This window comes from Cryptomeria japonica, chromosome 4, assembly GCF_030272615.1.
Source record: "Cryptomeria japonica chromosome 4, Sugi_1.0, whole genome shotgun sequence".
Taxonomy (NCBI): Eukaryota; Viridiplantae; Streptophyta; class Pinopsida; order Cupressales; family Cupressaceae; genus Cryptomeria; species Cryptomeria japonica.
In genome coordinates this window covers 124,106,206-124,132,261 of record NC_081408.1, presented here as the reverse complement: position 1 = coordinate 124,132,261, position 26,056 = coordinate 124,106,206, and the positions used below count along the sequence as shown (strand labels likewise).

At 31.3% G+C, this 26,056-nt stretch overlaps 1 protein-coding gene across 1 annotated transcript; it reads right to left on the bottom strand.

Moving 5' to 3' along the window:
- Nucleotides 1–2,192: 2,192 nt before the first annotated feature.
- On the bottom strand, nt 2,193–5,663 carry LOC131074127 (uncharacterized). Its single transcript, XM_058010686.2, has 2 exons — nt 3,787–5,663; nt 2,193–2,849 (listed from the first exon to the last, which is right to left on the bottom strand). Exons 1-2 carry the CDS (start codon nt 4,778–4,780, stop codon nt 2,767–2,769), a joined length of 1,077 nt encoding a protein of 358 aa, XP_057866669.2. The 5' UTR covers nt 4,781–5,663; the 3' UTR covers nt 2,193–2,766.
- Between the last annotated feature and the right edge of the window lie 20,393 nt (nt 5,664–26,056).

Here is a 26,056-nt window from a genome sequence, read left to right as displayed (position 1 = left end):
CTACGAAAGCTTCATTCACTTGCCATGTTCTCAATCATGCTTTTATCATATTGCTATTGAGTTAAACATGTGTCTTGCATCTTTTTCGTTGCAAATGGTTAGCTTGCCTAAGTTTGTTGAGGAGAATTCACTATAATGGAAACTCACTACTCATATTTTTGACATTAAATATTATTTTCCTCCCCCTCAAGGAGAAGAAAGCCATGATTCTCATATCATTGCTTTGGCTAGTAGTGCCCAAGCACTTGCCTCTCTAGCTTCTACTTTCAACAAATATGGCATGTTGAACCACATGAACCACCTCTAGACTAAGAATATCCAAGCTCCCATGACAAGTTAGTTGGTCATGAACGAATTTTCACTAAATGGTGGGTCGTGAAGGAATTCAAATGTTGATTATTTGGTTTCCATGTCTACAACCTCTTTTATTATTCTTCAATTGCATGTTGACATAGTTATGTGTACATAGTCTCTACTTAACATATAATAGATAATCATGTTTATAAATAAGCACCACCATAATTCTTCAATCATTATTATCATTATAATTATAATTTTATTTATCCTATCACGATCTATTATTAATAAGTATTTTATTCAATCATAATCTATTATAATTATTAGAATCACCAATCATATTATGATATATTTCTTTTACCTAAAAGACAAAAATATATTATTTCAAAAACCAAAAACCATATCATACATATCATAGGTTTGAAATATTCCTTTACAATAATTTGTAATGATACCTTCTCAAGATAAACTCAATACACATGGCTACAACTTAAAAAAGACACCACAACACATAGTGTTGTGACATAGGTCATTTAAAAAATACTCATACCAAATTTTCCATTTTTAATCCCCATTTTGGACAAACTTATCCTTAAATCTAACCTTTTTACAAAATGTATTATATTATATTCACTAATCTAATATTTAATTACAAATTCTAGAGGTGCCCAATAATAACTAGTCGAATCAATTGTCTTTTTTAATAGATTTCTCACAAAGTAGAAGCCTTGTCCTTCAGACAAAATCATGTTTGTTTCCCATGTCTTTTGGTGACTATTTATGTGCACATGGGATAAAAGGAATAATTGATATGAGCAAGTTGATGAGTGGCCCTGCTATAAAAATAATGCATATTGCCTTTGAATCTTTGCTAGACTTTAAAAAGCCATAAAGCATCCATGTTAAGGTATATTCCACTAGTTGCTTGGGATATTCTATTGAACACTTCCTCTTCAATTCCATTACTTAAGAATAGTGTTTCAAAGCCGCCCACCTTTTGTGACCTTATCCCAAAATTTCACAAAAATCTAAATTAGTTAAATTTATTTATAAGAATGTTATCATGGACAACAATTTATCAATTATTATATACTTATTATATATGAATATGAAAGCTTAACAAAACAGTCAAAAGAATGTTCCACCTCCTGTTTTCAAGGAGGGAATGACTGTAATTGTTCATCAACCTGTCATACACAATTCAAGTATTAGATTATTTGTCAAACACCCCATTAACAAATTAAATGGAAACTAATCAATGGCAGCCAAATTGAATGCTTGGAAATAGAGGTTAGATTTGGAATCCAGAAGGAATTAATCTGTGGAATCAAAATATACCATAAGGGGAAGAGTAAGAGTACGAGTAGAACTAGTAGCCATCATAATTCTAATAACTGTGTATTCTTTGTGCTTCCAACATTACAATTACTCTTTTTAAAGATATCCAAAAAATATAATTAAAAGCTCATTAATAAATTTCACATGTATCAATAGTCATCCACTCTAGCCCTGTAATTAGCATTTTTGGACCAAAATTGGCTCATTTGTACACTTTTATTGGTATCCATAATGTGCGACTACTGGGGCATTTGTGCATAAGCATTGGCAATTTAAAGTGCACGGTAAGTAGCAAGTGACACTTTGAAATGTGTACTTTTTGACACTTGCACGCATAACGTATCCCAGAGTGTGCATTGTTATTAGAGAAGTCAAAACAATAGATATAAACAGTTAAGTGCATATGGAGACAACCAAAAAATATTGTTGAAATCTGATTTACCGTTTAAGACCTGTAGGTGCACGAAATTAGATATAATTACTACAGTAAGTTATAAAAAAATTAAGGTTGGAAGAATCTGCAGAGCTGGAAGGACCCAAAAAAAAGCCATTAGAAATACAAAAACAGAACAGCAACCAAAGTGCTGTTTAGTATTATAAAACATAAGTTCTCAGCTGTACATTTGTTTATACAAAACCAATTAATGATTAGTAGTAGTTAAGTAACTGTATAGTATGGTTAATCTCAAACCTGGCTCTCCAAGCCGCCAACATTACTGCTTCAACTCACACACAAGAAGTCAGCTCAGACAGCAAGATCGAGCCAGGCTTCTTTTTCCTTCTGTCAATCCAAAAGATTTTCCTCAGGATGCCTGTCAGGATATATCCAAGGTTAATACATAATTTTTTTTCTTCCCAAAACTTCTGCAGATTAGTTGGGTACTGCTTCTCAGGGATAAGGATCTCATAACCAAGCAAACCAAACCTTGCCAATCCAACTAAGCTCGAGTAGAAAACCATATCTACCAAATACTTATTTATCAGTGGCACTTTTTAATAATCCTCTAGTAGTGATCAATAAGGTAGGCCTGTAAGTACAAAACCATATAAAAACATGTGACACTTCTGACTCTGCATCATAACTGACAAACCGGCAGTGCTGCACAGATTAACCCTCAGAGATACATTTGACTAGGAACTACATAGGCGAACAGTACAGGCCACAGCTTGAGCCCAAACTTTCAGTCTCTCCTTGACCTGTTGTGGGTGATCACCTGAACCAGACAAAAACAGATCCATTAGATCTTGCGCATAATCTTCTCTATCGATCAAACTACATGAATATTAGCAAGATTTATGTATACTAGTGTAACACCCAAAATTCAACTCAGATCCAAAATTTCACTCTGATTAGCTTGGGTACCCCTATAATTTGAACCTTTTCATCCTATCTTACAGAATAGGGGCTGAGGCCTCATTGTGAAACAGTGTAACAAAGCATGTGAATAAGGGTATATACCAGGCTGCTCTCCCTGTAACCAATTTTTGTACCTTAGTATTAACGACATTCTACTCCTTTAGCTCTCTACTATCCTGATGATGGATCAGGGAGTGAGACCCAAAATGTTGATACTGAATAAAGCAGAGTGAGACCCAAAATGTTGATACTGAATAAAGCAGACAGCAAAAACCAGAAATGTTTCATGAGTATCCTTAAGTATTGACCTTGCGACCAAGTGAACAGTAGTCTTGGCCTTGCTAATCTACCCACAAGCTTAATTCTACCAGACCCACATATTGTCATGGTGGCTAATCCACTATTAAAATACAATACTTGATATTGCCTTTTTTCGCCTATTTATATAAGAGAAATGCACTGTAACCTGGCCATACACATATCACAAGACTAGATAATGTTTATGTTTCAAAGATCTATGTGACCACATGTAACAAAATGTTTGTGATTACTTGCTTTGTGTGAGATTGTCTGTACAATACCATAAAAATCCAATATTCAAAGAGTTAATGTAACCCCATTATTCTCAAACATTTGCAATGATGAGAAGGGCCTTAATAGCAGAGTCTGATTCAGTCTACAACACATCCAAGAACCACTAAATAGAAAATAACTTTGCCAATGGATTCAGGCAGACAGATTTCACATGTGTAAGTTTTAATGGCATTCTTCTTGAACAGAAATGAATTACTAACCTGGGCTAGAAATTTTCCAGTTGCCAATAGGAGATTGTCCAAAGCTGTCACTTTTGGGTGAATCTGCATTATTATCAAGGGTAGATACAGGGGAGGATTTATGATGGTTGATATCATCTTGAAACTTCTGACCCATAACATAGCACAACTCCAGAGCTGGCAGAGTATTAGAGAGCTCTGGCATTTCCTCATAGTTGAAACCAAATCCTAAGTCCAGGCAGCCTTTTAATTCATCCAAGTCCACATGTGTGAAGCTTTTGGCTCTAGTAGCATCGGGCCTAGGAGAACTAATCCTGGCCTCTTCACCACATGAATCATGAGCTGTTTTAGAGGAGTGAGAATCACTGTAGTTGTTATTATCAGAAGAACCAAATTCTTCTGATAACAATTGATCTCTCTTTCTCTCCCAAGCCTTAGCAAGCCTGTCCTCTCTAGCCTTGAACAGGTTTCTTCTGACTTTGGTCCTAGATGATGCTTGATAAGCTTTTTGCACACTGAAATCGCTATGGCTCCTATAGACTATATCTATAGGCTGGCTTGGAGAACTAGCCCTGGAGGTTGGGCATGAATAATAACCTGACACAGCAGAAACCCCAGCTGCAGAACCATTAGAAGGTTTCACTTTCTTATGCATTGTATTAGAAGGATACCTTTTTTTCCAAAACTTCCCTGCATAATGACTCCCACCATTACTGGGTTTGAAGCAATCAGACCTTGTACTTTTAACAGAATCTGATTCATCATCACCATCACCCACAATTTCTTCTGTGTCTGTTATGATCGCACAACTCTCCTCATCATCCTCAGCGAAAAACGCAGCAAAGACCACAGAATCATCACCATCATTGTCTCCTCCTTTGCTTAGTCCATCTTCAATGGACAGACAGACCAAAGACATGCTCTCCTCCATATCTCCAAGCTCCAAATCATCCTCCTCAATATCAGATGAATTCATTTCATCATGTGTTTTCCTCATAGGAACAGACATAGTCATCACCCCAAAACTGTAAATTCTCTTCCAAAACTTGATATACTACTTCACAATAACTAGTACTGAAGTGATCAAAGCTCAAATCCACACCACCCACAAAACCATGTAGCAAACAATCCAACTCTTACTCTTACTTACAAACTTCTGCAAATCTGGCAACAGAGGAATCAGCTGAAACCTTAATCAAAAACCCCAAAACATATCACACACACTCCAATCTATGCCTCAACTAAAAACAGTACTAGATCTTCACCACAGTCCAGCAATCAGTACTACTAAACCTTAAACTCTCACACTTGGGATCTCTTACAAACTCTTTTTGCATACTCTTTCACAAGCACCAATTGCAGAAAGAACTCCGTTCCAGTTCATGCATTTATGAATGAGCTACAGCTCTAAACCCCACTTCTCTGCTCTTTATATCAATGCTCAAACCCAATTGCTTAGGAACAAGTAAATCCAAAGTTACAAGGCTGATTTCTATTTCTATTTTCTAATTTTCTACATTATTCAATTCTAACTCAGGTTATCAGAACTACAGTCAAAAGCTACTGAGTTTAGGGTTGCATCCTTTATTACGTTTCCTGTTTCTCTTCTCTCACTTTGTCATCAGACATGACAACCGACAATAACAAATTGACAGCCACCATGGTCAAGCTAATCTATATTTACCCACCTCGAATTTCACCAGAATTGCAACAGCAGCCAGCTGATCAGACGGTATACTCTTAACAATCTGGATTCTGGTAAGATTATGCCTAATCTAATCCTAATTCCATGCAAATAACAACCAAATTCTTAACAAAATACTAGAATTCGGATTACAAAATCAAATCAGTTGACCAACCATACAAAATTAGTGCATGAAATTGGATCAAAGCATTAATTCTGATCTGCTCCTCGATAATTTCAATGCTGTAATCTAAATTTTTTCCCCCTAATCTGATGTTTAAGCCTCACTTAAAAGTGTTAAAATTCACGTGCATGCAACACAATTCACGTTGATCACAAACTTTATCTCCTCGGTATCTGTGGGACCCACCTCACTAGATCCCGCGTGACACGTCATGCATTTCATGTGCATGAACATGCCATAGGCTTGCATGCTACTCTAGGCCTATGGCCATACATGATGGGCATAAATACTATAATAATCTGAATTTTTAAATTAAAAAGAAAAACATTTTGATGCTATGAGTAGTATTTGGAATGTTTTGCATAGAAATTATTTTTCTAAATTATTTTTTTTTATGTTTTTTTTTCTTGGTTGAAAAAGACGTTCACGTGGGGCGCGCGGAACATGTGAAGCGGCACGACCTAGGTATTGCTGGCCGCATATATGATCAATCATTGGTATTGCGAGAAAATATTTATCAGGTATTATTATAATTATAATAATAATTATTATTATTGCAATAAATATTAATCAACTAGTTTTTCTCACCATAAAGAGAGGAGGATGAACGTGAATGGATGCTTTGAAAGGAGTTGGTGGTAAATGATTGGGGTTTGCAGGTTACTTATAAGGGATAAGGAAAAAAGTGATAAATTATAATGTTTCTTGTAAGGTAAAAGTGTGTTTCTATGGATGTGGAGTGCAAGGAACATTCAAGGAAGTTGCTTTTTGGTACATGTGTCTTCCTTAGATCAAATGAAGGTTGGAAAAGAAAGTGTTTTTTTCTCTTGCTTTTCAACATGTATTGAAAATAGTTTTAGGACTAAATGCAAGGAATAGGAGTAGGTAGTTTTGGATTTGAATTGATAGAGGGAAGAATGATGTAAAGTGATGTCATTATTAAAAACTTGTGTAGTCTTAGAAAATCTTGTGGTTCGAATTTGAGTGTAATGGGTTTGATTTAGAGTAGTGTGGTATTGACTTGTTTTACGAAATTGAGTTGTGATTCATATACTCGATCTTTTAGGATGTATACTTGAAAACATGTTCATCTTTGTCTTCTGGGTAATTAAATTTGTCAAGGTGTTTAGGGACATCATTGGAAAATCATTGAATTGATAGGTGAGTGTGTTCTAATGGATCAAACACCTTGACAGACTAGATTTATGATGACAATATCAAAGGCAACATTCACTAATGTGCATATGGCCTACATGCAAAGGTATGTGGATCTAATTCTTTACTCATTTTATAAATTAAAGTGCAATCTAATTATCATCTTTATTCTTCCTTATGAAATTAAGTGGACATTAATGTTTATAAATACTATGACATAGCAACATGTTCTACAAACATGCATTGAGTAAGCTCATAATGACTAGAAGAAGGGGACATGGAAGTTTAAATTTGAAATTAATAGTTTAAGTTTTTGATTCATTCGTGTGTACCATGAGATTAAACTAGGTTAATTGTGAACCACTTGGAAATGAACGTTAAGGATAAAATGGTAATTTTGAGGGCTAGAGTGAATACAAGGAAGTAATTTGAAATGAAGGTACAATAACGGTAACTAAATGACAAATGTGTAGAGATTGTGCACATACACTGAAACTAATGTGAATAGACACTAGGTCACCACAAATATATGCCACTTGTTAATATGTTATTGTCCAAGGATATTCCCATGAAGGCAATTGCAAAAGTAAAAGAGAAATTGTATGGCTATATTAATTTCATCATTATAATAAAATACATAAAGGGTTTTCTCATTGGCTACATAAATTTTATTTTTAGTAAATTTAAAAAGTGTATAATTTATTATTAAAAATGAAACATTAATACCTTTGTATGTTTCATAATTTAAAATTATATAGAATCAACCAACAATCAAAATAACGAAACCAAGAACAAGGCCCAAACAAATTGGGTGAAATCCAATTGACTTATGCAATTAGCATTTATAATGCTTTCGATGGTTAATGCAAAGGTCCATAACATCAAACATGGCTTTCCTCTTTGTAGGATTCACTAAAATACTATTAAAACATAATTTGTTGTCCACCTCTTTATCTATCATTTCCTAAGTATGAGCATATTTGACAGAAGAGTGCAATTATTTGATAATTCAATCCCTGCCAACTTGGGTATAATGTGTATGTTAGGGGAGTTCAAACTTATTGATGCAATTACCATATTCTTAAAAACCCACAAGTAGTCAATGTAAATGAATAAGGTCATTAGATTCAAGTCTATAACTTCTTATTGTTGTATTTATATCAAATGTACATACTGTTGTAACTAACCCTTGTGAGCAATGTTATAATCATGAATACAGTCTAGGAAGAACTTAATAGATTGTGACTATTTATAAATATATAATAATAACTTTGTAATCATGCTTAGTAATTCCTCTATTATAAAAAGATAAATCCATAGAACTTCATGTAAGATTAATGTAGACACACTATCTATGTTATGTTTTTGAAGGGGATTTAATAACCTTAGAAATATGGTCCAGTAAATTTATTACACTTGGTATGTCCCCTTTCAAGTCATAGCTTTAATACTTATACACTTTGTTACCCTCTTGAAGTGAATGCTTCTAATCCATTATGTATGCAATTTATTACTCGTAAACCCTTCATACATTGCATGCTTCTCAAACCTCTTGAGCATTTCATTGAAATATGTTTCACATGTCATAATTTATTTTTGTCTACCCAAAATCATTCCCTTTGGATGTGATTTCATGATTTACAAAGATTGCACTTAAATTTTACAACAAGGTCTTTATATTGCATCTCCAACTTATTTGATTCCTTTATTCCTATATGTCTTGAGTCAAAAACCTTGATGAGGTGTCCTCCTTGATATAAAGTGCCAACTTAATTTTCATGACCCACCATCACTATAATTTGTATCATAAGATTTAGTTGTGGCATTTATTGAGGAACCAAGTGTCTCATCGATTGAGATAAAATATTTATATTTAGGTCAACCTTACTATATATATAAAAGGGTGGGGAGCTTGAGACTTTATTTGTATTATGTGTTTTACAATAGTTTGTCCCTCGCCCCAATCTAATTTTAATTTTAAAATTCAATTCTAGGCGACTCGTCTCTTATACCCTTCTCTCGTGATTTAATCAAACATAATTTTGGTGTAGTTTGATGTTGTGTGGTAGTATTTAAAAACATTCAGTGCATTCATTCTAATCATTAAACAATCATCGAAATATCAATTTAAGTAATCAATTAATTTAGAGCATAATCAATATCAACATAATTCAATTTGGTGCAAGAAAATGACTAAAGAATCCACGTTGTAGGTTCTTGCTTTTTTTTTGTTTGAAGGAGCTAATTAAGATGTAAATACCCTCATAGATTAGTTGTACAACAACCTTACCAAAATATTTTAGAATACCACCAACCCTATTTATGATAAAAGGGATTTAAGCATGAAGTGACACATTGCATTAAGTTGTAGAATAAAATCTCAAAAGTTCTTAAGACAAAATCCAATGCACAAATAGAAATCTATGGTCACAATTCTATCTTAAACATTCGAACACACTCTTTGACAAGATAAAGATCTAATGAAGACTTTTAATTGATTAGATGACGAGCCCTTGATTTAAAAGTTGAAAAATAACACATGTCAAAATCTTTTCTTCGTAATGTTGATCATTCATCAAACTAAATTCATTTTATTTTCTACTTATATTTCCACATTCAATTGCTATCAATTATCATTATTTAGTTCACAAATATTAGCCAAAGTCAATTATGCTTATGCAAACAATCTATTAGACTTAAAAAACACTTTATTCCTTTTTAATATAAAATCATCCATAAAACTAAAATTATCTATAAGAACAATAATTTTTTTATAAATAATAATATACATAGATATTTATATATTTTAAACCTATTTTTGTAACAACCACGTTACCTTGTCAATAAAGCTCTATTATTATAATAATTTCTTTATCCCTAACTATATCAATATACTCTTATCTTCTACCTTCCAACCAACTCATTTACCTCCTAAACAGGTCCTCTCTAACAAATATTTTATAAAAAATTGCATAAAACTCACACACAAACACACACACATACACACACATACATATATATATGTGTGTGTGTATGTGTGTATATATATGTATATACATATATATGTATATACATATATATACATATATACACATATATACATATATACACATATATATGTATATATACATATATATGTATATATACATATATATGTGTGTATATATATATATATATATATATATATATATATATATATATATATATAATTGGGAAAAAAAACAAAATTGGGAATCTTGCACTTGAAGGCACCATAGTCTTAACTATAGTGTGTATAAAATGATATCACTATCATCACACACAAAATGTGGAAAAAAAAAGGACAAATGAAAAACTAAAATTTATTACACCGTCTCCCCACTATAATATGATGATGTTTTTTAAGGCCACATGTAATAATCCTTGGCTTTCCTTAGTCATTTCCCTATCTATGCCTTGAAAATATCAAATCATTTTAAGAGGGTAGAGAAGCCTTACTTTTTTTCCTTTAGTGACTAGAACGCGGAATGATGTGAGCTCATCATTTAGAAAAAGGGGGTCAAATATCTATCATTGAATTTGTGGATATGTCACAAGACTATAGTTCTTAAAAAATGTTATGAATACTTAAATAATTATTATTTATTTGTACCTATACAACTATAGTGCCAATTAGAAACAAAGTGCTTGTATTTTTTTATTGGAAAATAATTGTAAAAAGAATATATAAAGTGGATAGAATTGGGATTTAGTTTTAAGACAGCCACATCCAAAGATCTTATAAAGTTTGGAATAAATTATAATAATAAAATAGTAACACCACCACATGTCCCATGGTTTCTTTAATTTATAATTAAATAAGGGGTATTTTGAATTTAATATGGGTATTAAACTTAGTTAGTTGAAGGATACAAATATGTTTTGGAGTCAAATTTATTTGAATATATATTGCTTCTATCTTGGACTCACACCTGTAGCATTCTCATTTTGTATTCAAACCTCAAGCTCATAATAATAATAATATACAAAATGGTATTCAAATTGTACAAGGATCCTTATGATCTTTCTAGGAAGAGATGTTACAAATATTTAATAAAATAAGAGCACAAGATAGAATTGCAAAATCTATTAATATTTTTTGAGTTTTTTTATAAAAGGTTTTTTAAAATAGGACAAAATCTCCATATAAAATCTAGGGACAATTTTCTATTGACAATAAAAGTGCTACCTCTTAATTGATGAATAAATAAGAAATAAAAAATTAAATTTACATTTATTGAATAATTTAAAAGTGACTAAGATGCATATTATTTTTTATTTTTTGAGTTTTTTTATATATTGTGTAATAGTTAAATTCAAATTTTAGAAATGGAATAATGTTTGAACAATCAAATAGACTATATGTAGAAAAGGTTGAAGATGTGGATTAGGTCATGGTATGTGGCTTGGTTATGACTAGGTCATATCATATAGAACAATCAAAGAGACTATATGTAGAAAATGTTGATGATGTGGATTAGGTTGAATGTTATTTGGCTTGGTTATAACTAGGTCATGTCATGCAGAACAATCAAAGAGACGATATGTAGAAAATATTGAAGATGTGGATTAGGTCATGTGTATGTGGCTTGGTTATGACTAGATCATGTCATACTTGTTAATCCAATTAGTGTGATCCTATCCTTGATTATTTGTGGATCTATAGGTTCAACTTACCTTTGCCTTAAACCTATTCCTAAAGAAGGTTATACTAAAATGTTGAAAAATAGAGTAAACGTACTACAATAAAAGCAACAGAAAATATTGATCCAATATGATATACCAAATAAGGTTTCATGTAATCTAGCAATTGAAATTACATGGAGAGACATGTGGAATTCATACGAACAAATTAAACCTAATAAACACATGTGTTAACCAAAATTATGTGGTGAAACTCGTTCAGGGAAATAAATCCACCGTCAAATAGATATTAAGTTTGTATTAATTATATAAATAATGTTATATCAATCCAATTCCTCTCCATCCTTTAGTGTGATAACATTTTAGTTGCATAATAGCACTTCCACTTGCAAAAGACAACAATACCTCCATCTAATGCATCCAATTTGTATAAAAGTGAGAATAGTAAACAAATAGTTTCTCTTCTTAGCTTAAGAAAACATCAAGAGAACTATCACTAGTGTGGAAATCCACTTAGAGAAGCTTCACAAAATTTGGGAGCAACAAGATTGGAGCCTTCATCATATTTTTCATCTAAAATGCCAAAAACTCTTTTATGTAGTGATATTTTACTCAAATCCACCCTTCTACATACAATGTTTTAGTGGTACAAATATTCCGTACTAAAGTTGTTGATGAACTTTTGATAGAAGCTTGACAAGTTAAGGAAGCTCCTAATATTTAGGGCATTCTATGGTGTCATCTACTTAACAATTTTCCTCACATGTATTTATTCTCTCTATATTGATATATAAAAAATCTCAAGTATATCAGATCATTTTTCATAGTTATACGTGCATCTTCAAAATAGAAACTAACTAAGACATATCCAATCCTTACATACTTGTGTTATGTGATTATCAAATTAGAAATGATACAATCAAGTTATATAAAGCAATATCACATGAAAATATTAAAAAATAAGTAAATTTTACTAGATAGATAAACCAAATTTGGGAAAACATTAGAATATGCTTTGCTATCAATCAAGTGGAATTCTTTTCATGAGGGAACAATAGTTATCTTACATAGCTCAATATATATACTCTCTTTTCGAAGTAATCCTATCACACAAACAACATAGTAAATTAGTTGAATCTAAAAGTTCACTCTTTTGTCAAGGGATACTAAGAACACCTATAGAAATAAATCTTTAACACGCAGTATAATGACCAAACATTATCATACAATCTCTAGGAACATCAAAATTGTGTCTATACATTGACAAACATATAGCATTGACTTTATATTACTTAAAGAAATCTAAATAGAATGAAAAATATTCCTACATCGATATTTAGATGAGAGACACACAATAGAAACTAAGATCCTACAAATTTAGAAAGATTGAACATAAATGCAACCACATAAATAGAGAACATAATGATTTACTTTGAAAAGTCTATTTCAAGGAAAAAACAATCAAGGAGCTTCCATGTATTATTTAGTCACCAAAAAGACATTAGCTATAATATACTCCAAGTATTTACTCCTTTTATAAGAAAAATTGGCAATATAAGTCCTCCAAAAATTAGAAGCCTACTACATCTCCACCTAAAAACTCAAATATATAGGTTAAGACTAAACCATAAACCAAAAGCCATATGTGAATTTTATAAAGCCATAGGATAAAACCATGAACTAGAAAATACTGCCCAAATTCCCATGTGTAATTTCAACATCTGAGATCAATGATAGGTCAACACACTATTGATAGCAATATTCCTTATGTGTTGTAATCACCCATCAAAATTGGGCATCCAATTTGGAGTTATTCAACCTTTAAAAATACGTTGTATAACACATCATATTTACAAATCATTAGCTTAATTGTGTTCCACACACACACACACATACATACATGCATATATACATACATATATACACACATATATACACATATATACATATACACATATATATACATATATACATATATATACAAATCATTAGCTTGTTTGTGTTCCATACACACACACACACACACACACACACACACACACACACACACACACACACACACACACATACATATGTGTGTGTGTGTGTGTGTGTGTGTGTGTGTGTGTATGTATATGTATATATGTATGTATATATATATGTATCTATATACGTACATATATATACATGCATATATGTAAGTATATATACATACACATATGTATATGTATATATATACATACATACATATGTGTTCACACACACACACACACACACATATATATATATGTATGTACTCTCTCTCTCTCTCTCTCTCTCTCTCTCTCTCTCTCTCTCTCTCTCTATATATATATATATATATATATATATATATATATATATATATATATGCTTAATTATTTTGTTTTGTTCTTTTTTTTTGCATTTTGTGTGCTCTCTCTTTTATATTGTTTCTTTTTTTTCTCTCATTCTACACACACACATATCTTACATATATATGAGGATGAATATATGTTTATATATATTCATATCCATATATATGTGCATATTTTTATTTGTGCTTTGCTTATATTTATTTTTCTTCCTTTCTTTTATACATTCTTTCTTTTTTGCTCTCCTTTATTTTTTATATAGATATTTTTTTCACATATATATGAGTATGAATATATATTCATATTTTTAAGTTGTTTATATATATATATACATATACTTTTCCTCTAGTGGACAAAGCAACCACAAGCTATTGCTTACTCATCCAGCTCACTGTACCGCCAAATATGCTAAACAAATAGCCATTGGTTGATCTCTTGATCTCAACATCTCTTGCCCAATACAACTCAACATTTTAAATATCCACTAAGTGTTGTAAGTCCTCACCATTTTTATTGCAAGTCCCACTAACCATTCTATTCTACAAACGAACTTTGTTTGTTAGCTACAAGTGACCTACACTATGTTGCAATTGACTCACACTTTGTTACACATGACCTACACTATACGTGATCATGACTTGGAACAAGTGACCATGGTGGGAAATAAAATATTCTTTAATACCCCACAAATATTTAATGACTCTCTTTATTGCTACCCAATTCTCCTTGTCCAAATTAACCACAAACCAGCTCAAGATTCCTATTACTTAGATAATGTCTAATTTAGTGTAGATCATAACATACAAGATACTCTCAACCATACTAACATAAAATATGTTGACACGCTAAAAATTTGGGATTCCACATGTCCCCTATATCAATGTATTACCTTTGATCCATTTTAAAAACCTCAATCTTAAGATCTAATATGGATATGAATTCCCCTAATCTAATAGTGATTTGCTAAAGTTAAGGTCATTTTCTACTTTCGCCTTAACTAGTTTGGTGACACAATATATTTTTTGATAAATATGTGTAGTCAATTTTCATTAGTATAAAAATAATACACACATCCAAAAAAATATAAGACACAAGATCACCTCTCAAAATCACAAAACACTGTGCGAAAAGCCAACTAACAGAGCCATTAAATTAATGTCACTTTGATCCTTAGCCAATGCACTATGACTACTTGCTTTTATTCTTGCCAACCCCACAACCCCACATGGTAGCACAAAGCTCCTCCTTAATAGGGCTTAGTTGTCACTTCATCTTGTTAAGACCTTTTCGCTTGCTTTGCTTTACTTCACACAAAGTTATAAATTGGTTGTTGCCTTGTGTGAGAGCGGTGGCACGACCTATATTTTGGGGTCTCTCTTTTGGAGTTGCTGAGTCATCCAACTTTCTTACCAATTACGCTCAACAACGTGGCACTTCCTATTGTTGCGCTAAGGCTTAGTCTTTATCCTAAGTTGTAAAGGGATTATTTTATCCAACTCTATGTAGTGGTGTGACCTTCATATTCTTGCCACTTGGCACATATAGTGGGTTTGACCATGTCCCTCGGGAATTTTAGGACAAGTGTCGAAACCAACACATTTAGAGTTGTCTAAGATGAATTGTTTTTTTTTAATTTTATGCTTAGACCCTAAGCACTATGGTGGGCCAAACTCCACGTTAATGTTTCTTTATGGTGCCATGTTTATACCCCTCATAAAGATCGACTTTTTTCAAAGGGAGAAATAATCAACAATTGCCTTTTAGAGTTCCTTTGATTTATTTAATATTGTGCTAGTTCATGACAAGTTTTCACATGCATGGCTCCATTAATGAGTTTATTGCTTTAGCATTGCAAAGCAAAGCAAAAATTGGGTTGTATACATGATATTGTCATGTCCTGAAATTAACATTGTATTCACATGATCTAGCAATAAAATTATTAAGAGCTTTTGTCATAGGGCAATCTTTGTTCTTGTTGTCAAAGTGTTTTGTATGTTTTTTATATTAGTAAGCAACAAAACAAGGGTGCTAGCTCTTACACAAACAACCCATATACAATATTAGCAATAATAGTACATTAGCACAAAACTAGTAGATATAGTTAAAGTACCGAGAGTATAAAGTCTTCAATAACATATATAAAAACCAGTATAAAGTGTCATGTATGTTGAAGTGTTCTATCAATTGCTTTTTTGAGTTGTAATTGAACAAGTGAACTAAAACCCTAAACAATTAGGTTTTATATATAGCTCAAAATGTCTTCTAAATAAAAATCTACACAAGACTTGAGTGAACTCTTTCCCAGGGCCATGGAAAATTTTAAGAATCTACGGGTAAGGGAGTTTTGATCAACCATCTTGAGAATAGAAAAAAAAAAGTCTAAGATTCAATTACTTTAAAGGGTGGAGGTTTAACTCGTTAATTCCTTTTTAGAAAATACTATGGCTAGATTCAGTTGTGCAATTCTTCAAGATTTGATTTGGGAAAGGTGGTGGTTCTAAATTATTTTGTCAATCTTGACCTATTCGAGTGGATGACAAAGATATGTAACCCAAAATGCTATATTGTATATGATGGAAAAGGTGACAAATTATTCAAACTAATAAGAAATTGTTTCGTATGATTTTCTTCCAAGCCCTAAGGCTAAAACTAAATTTGATATGAAGATACTTGGTATAAAGTACAACATGCATAGGTTGATCTATAAGGAAGAGTGGCTACCAAATTGTATGGATAGTGGGTAAGGAGAGAAACTAGAACCTATTTTTGACTTAGAAAATTGAGCCATTATATATTATGTATTTTGCTAGATATTTCCAAGTTACTTATTAGTGTATGTGTTAGGTCAGCATGGTTGATGTGAATCCAGTGATCCCTAAAGATGCATTGGTCTTTGCATACCATATAAACAAAGCTTGCATGTAAACACTTACATATAACTATGCAAGTTTTCTCACTAGACACTTGTGTGAAGGTTTGAGAAATGTAAAGAGATGAAATCATTAATCTTTTAAGTGGTATTTATTGAAATCAGGGATCATTGAGAGGAGGGGGGGGGGGAATCAGTGATCCATCGATTCACGGATTTTCAAACTTAACTTTAACTTTAAACCACTAGAAGCATACACATGAAACTAAAGTGCAGAAACACAAAGTAATCAACCACAAGATAACAACACTAGATTTTTATATGGAAACCCAAATGGGAAAAACCATGATGGAATTTGAACCCACAATATTATCTACTATGGCCAGTAGCAAAACAATATTACACGATGGGAATGCACAAGCATTCAGGCACACTGCTCAAATACAATAAGGGATACAACCCCGGAAGGCTAACTTCCTTACAGATTAATTACAATGATGAGTTACAACAAAATGAACTCCAAAATAACATCTACAATGTTTGGATGAGTTTCGATTGAGTGCCAAATATACTTGAACCAAGGGAAACTTGCATGCAAGGTTAGCAGGCTAGTTTAAATCCAAAATACATGAAAAGGTCAAATAAATGAATAAACCAACACACATATTACCTTGCAAGACACGAGTCTCTCTTGTTCCTTTGATTGAGTGAATGATGAATTGGAATGTGCCCTATTGCTCCACTTGATTGGATGTGCTCTTCTTTGATGGATGTGGAATGCTCTCCAAATGCACAACAAAGTAAGTGGATTAGGATTGGATTTGGATCATGATGGATGAGGAATAGATGGATTTGGATGAAAAAAAATTGTTTTGGATGAGAGATTATTTGGATATCATGAGGACATTATATGGATATGATAGAAGAAGATGGAGGAAGAAAGGGACAACATAAGATTAGAGGAAGATTCCATGTAGTTAATTTGTGAGGAAATGAGACTCCAATTTATAGATTGGAGGAGGCCAACAGAGGGCCAAGATTGATTTTGGTATGAAGGGTTGATATTGATTTGGGATGGAAGACACGAATCAAGGTGCATGGGGAGAATACAAAGGAATATAAAATTCCTTGGGGAAAGGAGAGAGGAATTAAAAATTCCAAAGTAAAGGATGTGTGGGAAGAATAAATGGATAAAGGAATTAAAAATTCCTTGGGAAGAGGATGCATGGGGAGATTCAAGGACTTTGAATTTCCTTGAAAGGATCAAGGTGATGTGACATGAGTGGAGGAATTTAAAAGTGGAGAATAATGATAAGTATGAGTAAGGAAGAATTAATTAGGCCGGGTGAGGCTTAGGAAAAGTGATTTGTAGGAATCACATGATTTAAGTTAACTAATTAGAATTAATTAACTAAGAAGAATTTAGAAGACTTAATGATTTGGTTGACTTTAGAAGAATAGGGAAATAACTAATTTATTTGATAAATTAATTATTGGACTATAGTGACAAGATTGATTAAATTTGATTTAATTAACCTTAAGAAGAAGGGAATTAACGTAATTAAATTGGTTAATTATGATGACAGGCTTAAATTAATTAAATATTAATTTAATTAATTCTGGGTGTCTACAATACCGACTGAGTCACTTCTGTTGTTTTGCTCTCTTTTGCCATGTTCACTGTATCAGTCAGCTACCAAATCAACAATGTGTACGTGAAACACCACCAAAACAGATTCTCGATCACCACTCGCTCACATACAACCATAGCATTCATCAAAAAGATCATCTACACTAGTCTTAAGTATTTGCGATCATAAAATAGGTCATTTACCATGTCGGTATGCTAGTGTAATGTGTAGTCACATGTTGGCTTGATCGGATCACCAAATGTGAATCACCAAAACAACAATAAAATGATGTATTTATGTCAACCCAATCACCCCAAACACGATTCAATACACCGCAGTCACCAGAAAGCTTCTGCACCAAAAACTGCTCTGTCAAACTTGAAATACCGGTTGACTGGCTACCAGTTGACATCCACTTCTAGTTAAGAAGAATTATGGCTACCAGATCGAATCTCTATGAACTCCATCAATGACAACCCTAAACCAATAATAATCCATCAGAAGCCACTCGATGGTTGTCAATTGCCAACAGTATTCCATCATGTGCCATGTACTCTTATACGTTTGAGAAAGAGAATAAGACACCAAATTAGATGTATAAGTGATTTCCACAAACTTTCCTAAGGGCATGCTCAAGTCAATGAACTTGTGAAATACTCATTTGAACAAAGCATATTTCTTATACTAAGTATTGTATCTCTGAGGATTTATTTGTCACACTAATTTTTAGGAGATTGGAATTTGAAAGGCCAAGAATTTAATAATACTTTCTTGATTTTATAGGCCAATGGATTATAAGTAGAACCCCACAAAGGGACATAACTAGAGCTACTAGTTATTTTATGATAATTGTACCATCATTAGGACATTTGGATTTGGATTCATGGCACACAATTTGCCAATCTGGCTACCATTAAGAGTTACAAATTTGGAGGTAGTTTGGCAAATGAGTAATACAACTCATGAGCTTTTAAGAGGACACAAAAGGAAAGACACCCCCTACTCATGACTAATTCGTAGATAATAAACAAGGAAATGTATGATATAGTCATTAGAATCACATTCAAATTTAATATATTATGTATAAATGCGAGAGATTAATATCCTAAATAATTCATACATAGAATGGTGAAGTAGATTTGAATGGTTGATTATGAGCACAAATTTAATGAAAGAGGGGACCTTATCGATATTTGTAAGGATGTGGCATAGAAGGATGTCATAAGATGAAGTAAGTATAGGATATAATTAGTTGAGACTAGAAGATTGGAGAATAATATTGATTTCCAAGGATTTTATGTGAAGAATCAAAATTCTATTGAGAGGATAAAAGATATGTTTGATAGTCTCGATGTAAGGATTAAGGTGCCATTTATCTTGCAATCCTATGCATATTTTATAAATACATAACACTTGGAAAGAATCCTTAGATGTCTAGAGTGTAATTGGATAATAATTTATAATTAAGACTCCCCAAGAATCTTGGTATTAGTTGTTATATGCATCCATGATGCCGATGTAGTTGGTAATGATAATTATAGTTTTTTTAGTAAATATCTTAACTTGGACCCGAGAATTGAGTAGTGGAGTATGTTGCATTTTGTTCATGCATCCCATATGAGTTGGGTAATGATCATGGTTACCTACCTTGTGATATGGGCCATTATAGAGGATTTATTAGTTAAAAATGTTGTCTATTATTAGTATGGAGGTTTTTCGTCTATTCATAGAAGAGCCTCTTCATTTTGAATATGAGAGTTTTTATATTTTACCATGGTTTGATGGTACATTGTTTTTGGAACACATTTGTGGTATTCCTCTCCTATTTCTCTATAAGTTGGAGGTATGGGATAGTAGTCTATTTTACAAATACACAGGAATTGTTAGACTATTGTTAGAGTGAAGAGAGTGTTAGTGTGCTAATCATGGCTCTTTGTTCAAGATTCGTAAATAATTTTCCTCTTTAACATGCATAGAAATGTTATGATGGATGAGCCTCCGAAGAGAAAGACTCCTACCTCTACCATTAAAAATATCATTGTTGCGAGCTTTCCAAATGTACCATAAGATATAGGTAGATAAAATAGACCAAAAGTTGTTTCTCAATATTTTGAACTAAATCTAATGGTTTTATATAGAGATACATACCTTTCTATTAAGTGTAAAAGGTTTTCTTGGCTATAGTAGGAGTTTTTGCATTGCGTGTTTTAACATTTTTTGGGCAGGATTTAATACCATGGCTTCTCCTTATCATATGGATATTGTAAAATTCAATGGTATTTATTATAAGATGTCGAAGTAGAAGATGGAATCTCTACTTGAAGAAAGAGATTAATGGTTGCCTATTTTAATATAGATGAAGATAAAAGATCTCAATAAAATAAATTCCATCAAAGTAGGAATAACCTTTAGTATTTCCAACCTTTCTTTATACTACTAAACTTTTCATCTCAATTTAATTTGTTTTTAATGAATTTTTTTTACCAAAAATGATTCCTCAACTTAGGCAAATGAACCAATTTCTATTTGTTTTATTCTTCAACACCGTATATGGCTAACTTACTAGACACATTGATATTCATCTTCACTATCTACTTCATAGTTCTAATCTCATCAATGTTAGGAATAAAATTTAAAAAAAGACATAAAATTAGGTTGGAAGTGAACCTCCTCAAACTATGGGGTTGACATTCCTCCTCTAAGTTCTTAAAGATCTCGATACTATCTTCATCATCCTAGATCCATCTCTAAAATTTAGTTTGGCATGTAGTGCAACCTTCTTATTCATTTTTTATAATAGAAAAATAACTTAGATTCATTCTTTGGTCATTAACATTAGGAATAGACCTAAGCTCTCGAGGGCCCCATTTTGGATGTAAACTATCTTTAATTGACATTATATCTCAAAAATTATACCCCTTCACATCACCATTATAGTTGATGAAGATACACTTAACCACTTTAAATTAAAAAATACATGTTTTTTTCTTGGGCACATGAATATATGTATTTACATTACATAACTAGATATGTTGAAGATGGATTTTTCCTATCTAAACATCCTTTATGATTTTTTCCACAAGAGAATATGTCCCAGAAGATCTATTAACTAGATAATAATTTGTACTAACTATTTTTTCCTAAAATTTCTAATATAAACTATCTCCACTTAGTATACTCATAGCCCTCTCCATCAACAACCTATTCATTATCTCTACAATTGTATTATATTGAAATGCCATATCTTTACAATATATACCAAAATTTACTCAAGAACATTCCTCGTAATTATTTGTTCTCAATGTCATGATCTTCATATCTATTTTTTTCTCTGTGAAATCCTTAATCACTTCGAACTAACTAAAAAACTAATATTTATGCTTGATAAAATGCATTCATGTGGTAGAGAAATCATTAAAAATGCTACATAATATTAGGATTTTACAAGTGAAGATACATCTATTAGACCAAAAACATCACTACAAATCAAATTTAAAATACTTGTTGACCTAGCAAAGCTGAAATAAAATTGAACATAAATTCTTTCCATATAAACAATTTCATAGAAGAAAAATCCAACGAAAAATAAACCAAATGCTCTACATTTTTTTTAATTTTCAATGCTCTAAGGTATATCTTATCAATGTGGCCCATGTATTCATGTGACAACATAGTTGTCTTAATTGGTAACTTTTTCTTTAATATAAGAGCATGCTTAAAAAACAAAACAATATTTCTATGTGTTGTAAGTTTCTTTTCTACAAATCCATTTGATGAAATTATAAGAGGACTTCAAGTCCCCTTGTTGTAAGTCTAGGTGCTACAAGATTCTTTTATACAAGTCCCATTGTTTAAATTATTAATCATGTAGGTGTAAATATTTTATATACCAAATTTGTAGGACTATATGCTACAAGTTTCTTTATCATAGGTACAACTAAACAATTATCCTAAGTTTAGGTGGTAGTATCAAGGTAGAAAATATTTCTAATCCAAAATTTCTTGCAAGTAGTATATCTCCAGAAATTATCTTACACCTACTATTCCTGACGTTTACTTGCATGCCCCAAATTATTCATTAGATTAACTAATATTAGGTGTGGTGTCAAACTTGGGATGCATATAGATTTTGGAATAAAATTTATCCTCTTATAGAAAATCTATTTTTAAAGCACCTATTACCAACAATATAAAACTAAAATTTTCACCAAGGTAAACCTTTCCACTAGTAAATTTTCCATTGTCATAAAACCACTTATTTTAGGGAGTCACATAAAAAGAGTCTCTAGAGTGGATCGCACATGCATATTCACATGTATTTATATTTAAGGATACATTAAATACATTAGCAACATCATCTTGGAAAATCATCAAATCTGGATCATCATTTGATTGATATTCCCTTTTTGTGCATCCTTTCTTACCATAGTTCAATAAGTTTACCTTAATTTACCAATAGACTTAGACATAATTTCTTTTCCTTTCTCCTTTAACCATCCATGAACCATAAATGCATCTTAAATAAGATAAAATTTTAATCACGTGTCCTCCAAAGAAAGACTACCCACCACCTCTTCAAGAATCAACTTAGTGGCAATAATTTAAATGACCTTTACCAAGTTGTTAGATGAGTCATACAAATAAAATAGTTGAGTGATACACTAATTTTGATCATCCATCACAATACTATTAGACTTCGACTGGGTGATAATAGTGTTGAAATAATTTAGGTGTTTAAATATAGAATCATTGTCACCCATATTTAATGGATACAATTTATTTCATAGAAAATATTTATTCATTATGAATTTTGATTTATATAATTTTCACAATTTTATTTATAAAAGTGGTTTGTTTATACAAATTTAGAAGCATTGAATTTACCAAATGAATCTTGATGAGGCTTCTTATTTTTTTATACAACACATTGTACTATTTATCCTTCATTCTCATAGGTTTACTTCTAGTCATTACTTCCCTTAGATGCTAATCTATTACAAGTCCTATATTTAAATTTTCTCAAGCTAAATTGTGTTCTATTAAACCTTTCCATCTCCATCTATGTTGTGCTTTCCATCTTTTACTTAAAATATAATCTCCCTTACGCAAGGTTCTCACTTAGACATACACCAGTTGCAAAAAAATCTTTTTCCTAACACCAAGGAATCCAAGAGCTATCTAGGATTTGATACCAAATAAAAGAAAACTAGATAGAATAGAAACTCTTCCTACACAAATCTTTAGAGGAGAGATATGCATTAGATACTAAGTTCTTCAAACTTAACAAAGATTTAGCACACATGCATTCACATAAATATAGATAAAACAATGATTTAACTTGAAAAAAACCTGTTATAAAATGATATGGCAACATAAGGAGACTCAATTGCATTATTTATTCACAAAATATAAAAATGATAATCACCCCAAGTGTACACTCTCTTAATGACACCAACATTTAAAAAAAAAAACTTGATAACATAACCTCCTACAAAATCACAAGTCCACTACATACCTCTCTACTCAACCAAATATTTAAGCCAAGCCACATACCACATATAATTTTTATATAACTATGATATATAAAACCACTAAAAATATAATGCTTCTTTATGGTTCATGCCCACCCAACAAGCTTGGGGTCATAGTTGGACATGGTAAAACTTTTCAAACATGCTTTATAACACACTTTACTTACATGTCATAAGTTGTTCAATATTTCAAAAAATCTTCCTTTTAATATTTCTTACATGCTCTTATATTTTGTAGATTCTATCATAAAAATCTATAATATTATATCATAAAAATCTATAATATTCTACTGTCATAAGATATTCTTGCAACCTCTTACACATATCATGAGAAAGATAACACTTGATCAAGCTTGCCACCTCAAAGCGGAGTGCTTCATTTTTACAAGATAGTAATAATAACATGATTAAAATATTTTGATAAGTTCCAACCATGCTATTTTTTTAATAAGATAAATTCATCTATTTTTTAAAGTGGTTACCACTATTCCCCTTCATAACATTTTTTAGTAAGTACGATTACAAGAAATTTTTATACAAATCCAACAACCTCACTAATAAATAAATCTTGCTCTTCTTCATCTTAATGTACTAATAAAATTCACTATTATGATTGATGTCTCATTTAATTAAATATATATCTCTTATAAATATTGGGTCAAAGGTCTAATTACTTAATTTTGGTTAGTTAAAAACATATTAAGTATATTTGATCTTTTGAATATTACTATTATTCTAGCCAAACAAATCATAAGATAAAGAAGTTTCCTTCAATCTAGAGGGTACCAACCATATGGAATTAAGATTGAACCAAATAATTATCATAAATGGATTCAAATTAGGGAGGTAAAAAATATTCTAATAAATGACCATGTCTTGAAAACTTTAATTCAATAGACCCCTAAAAAAGTGGCAATCAATTTTATTCAACTATTAGAAAGGTGGAAAATTTTATTTACAATAAATTGCTTATTTTACTTCAAAATCAAGTAAATATAGAGGTCTTAGATGATAAACATGAATTCCATATATGAACACATAACATACATGGGGATAAGCAATATCCCTAATTAACCCAATTTTCAAAGTATGATTAATAAAGAAAATATAGAAGTAACACACTAATAAAATATTCTATTATTAACTTTTATACAAGTAAATTATTGTGGACAGTACTTGTAGACGAAAAGGTCCTTTGGATTAGGGTTTGGGTGAAAAAAATTGAACAAAAAGATAGAACTAAAAAAATAAAAAAAAATATATCTTTAATGGAAGGAAGATAGAGTAGATTATCTAAGAATACGAATTATTCAATCTTCTCAAATATTAATCATGTTATGAATTATTATCTAAACATTGTTGTGTTAGAAATTATAATTTATTAAATTATTTAATATATGCAAATTGATAAATAGTGACCACTCAAATAATATTGTTGCAAGATTAGATAAGTATTCGGAATGTAATATTTCAATCTAGAAAGGATATTCATCCTAAACCCAATTTTAAAACCACTCTTATATTAGAGAGATATTATCCAAGATGGAATTCTTTAGTTTCTTTTTGATGTATTTTCGTAGAGATTATCAATGTATCAAAATAGAAATCTAAATTATGTATAAAAAGATAAAAGCAATTGAAATGGATATATTGAATCTCAAGAAAAAATCAGATTTGTATGGAAGACTACAAAAACTACTATATTTTTTAAGAACAACGACTTTGTTTGAGCTCTTGAAACATGCAATTACCAGTTTCCCTTTACAAGATATGTACGTTGCAATATACAAAATTTAAAATTACATTGAGAGATTTCTATCTTAGGGCGTTGAAGTTTACTTGCTTCCCCTTATACCTTGGTTAAGTCCTTGTTGATTGTTGTTCACAAAATTCAAAGACAAGTGTGATGAAACATGTCTATATGAAGATTGATGTAATATTTATTTTTAGATGATTATATAAACCTATAATCTACCATGATGTATTTTCTTCTTCTTTTGATTGATTGATATATGATAATGTGTTATCTTTCCATACGAAAATAGGATCTTACAACATATATTTAAATATAAAAATTTAAACCATAATTTCAAGGATTCTAAAATGTAAGTCAATTGAACAATGATCACATTTTACAAATGTTGACTTCAAAATCTAGAAAAATAAACTTTGAAAAGATAAATAAAATTTTAAATATGATTTCGTTGAACGTGTAAAAAGATAA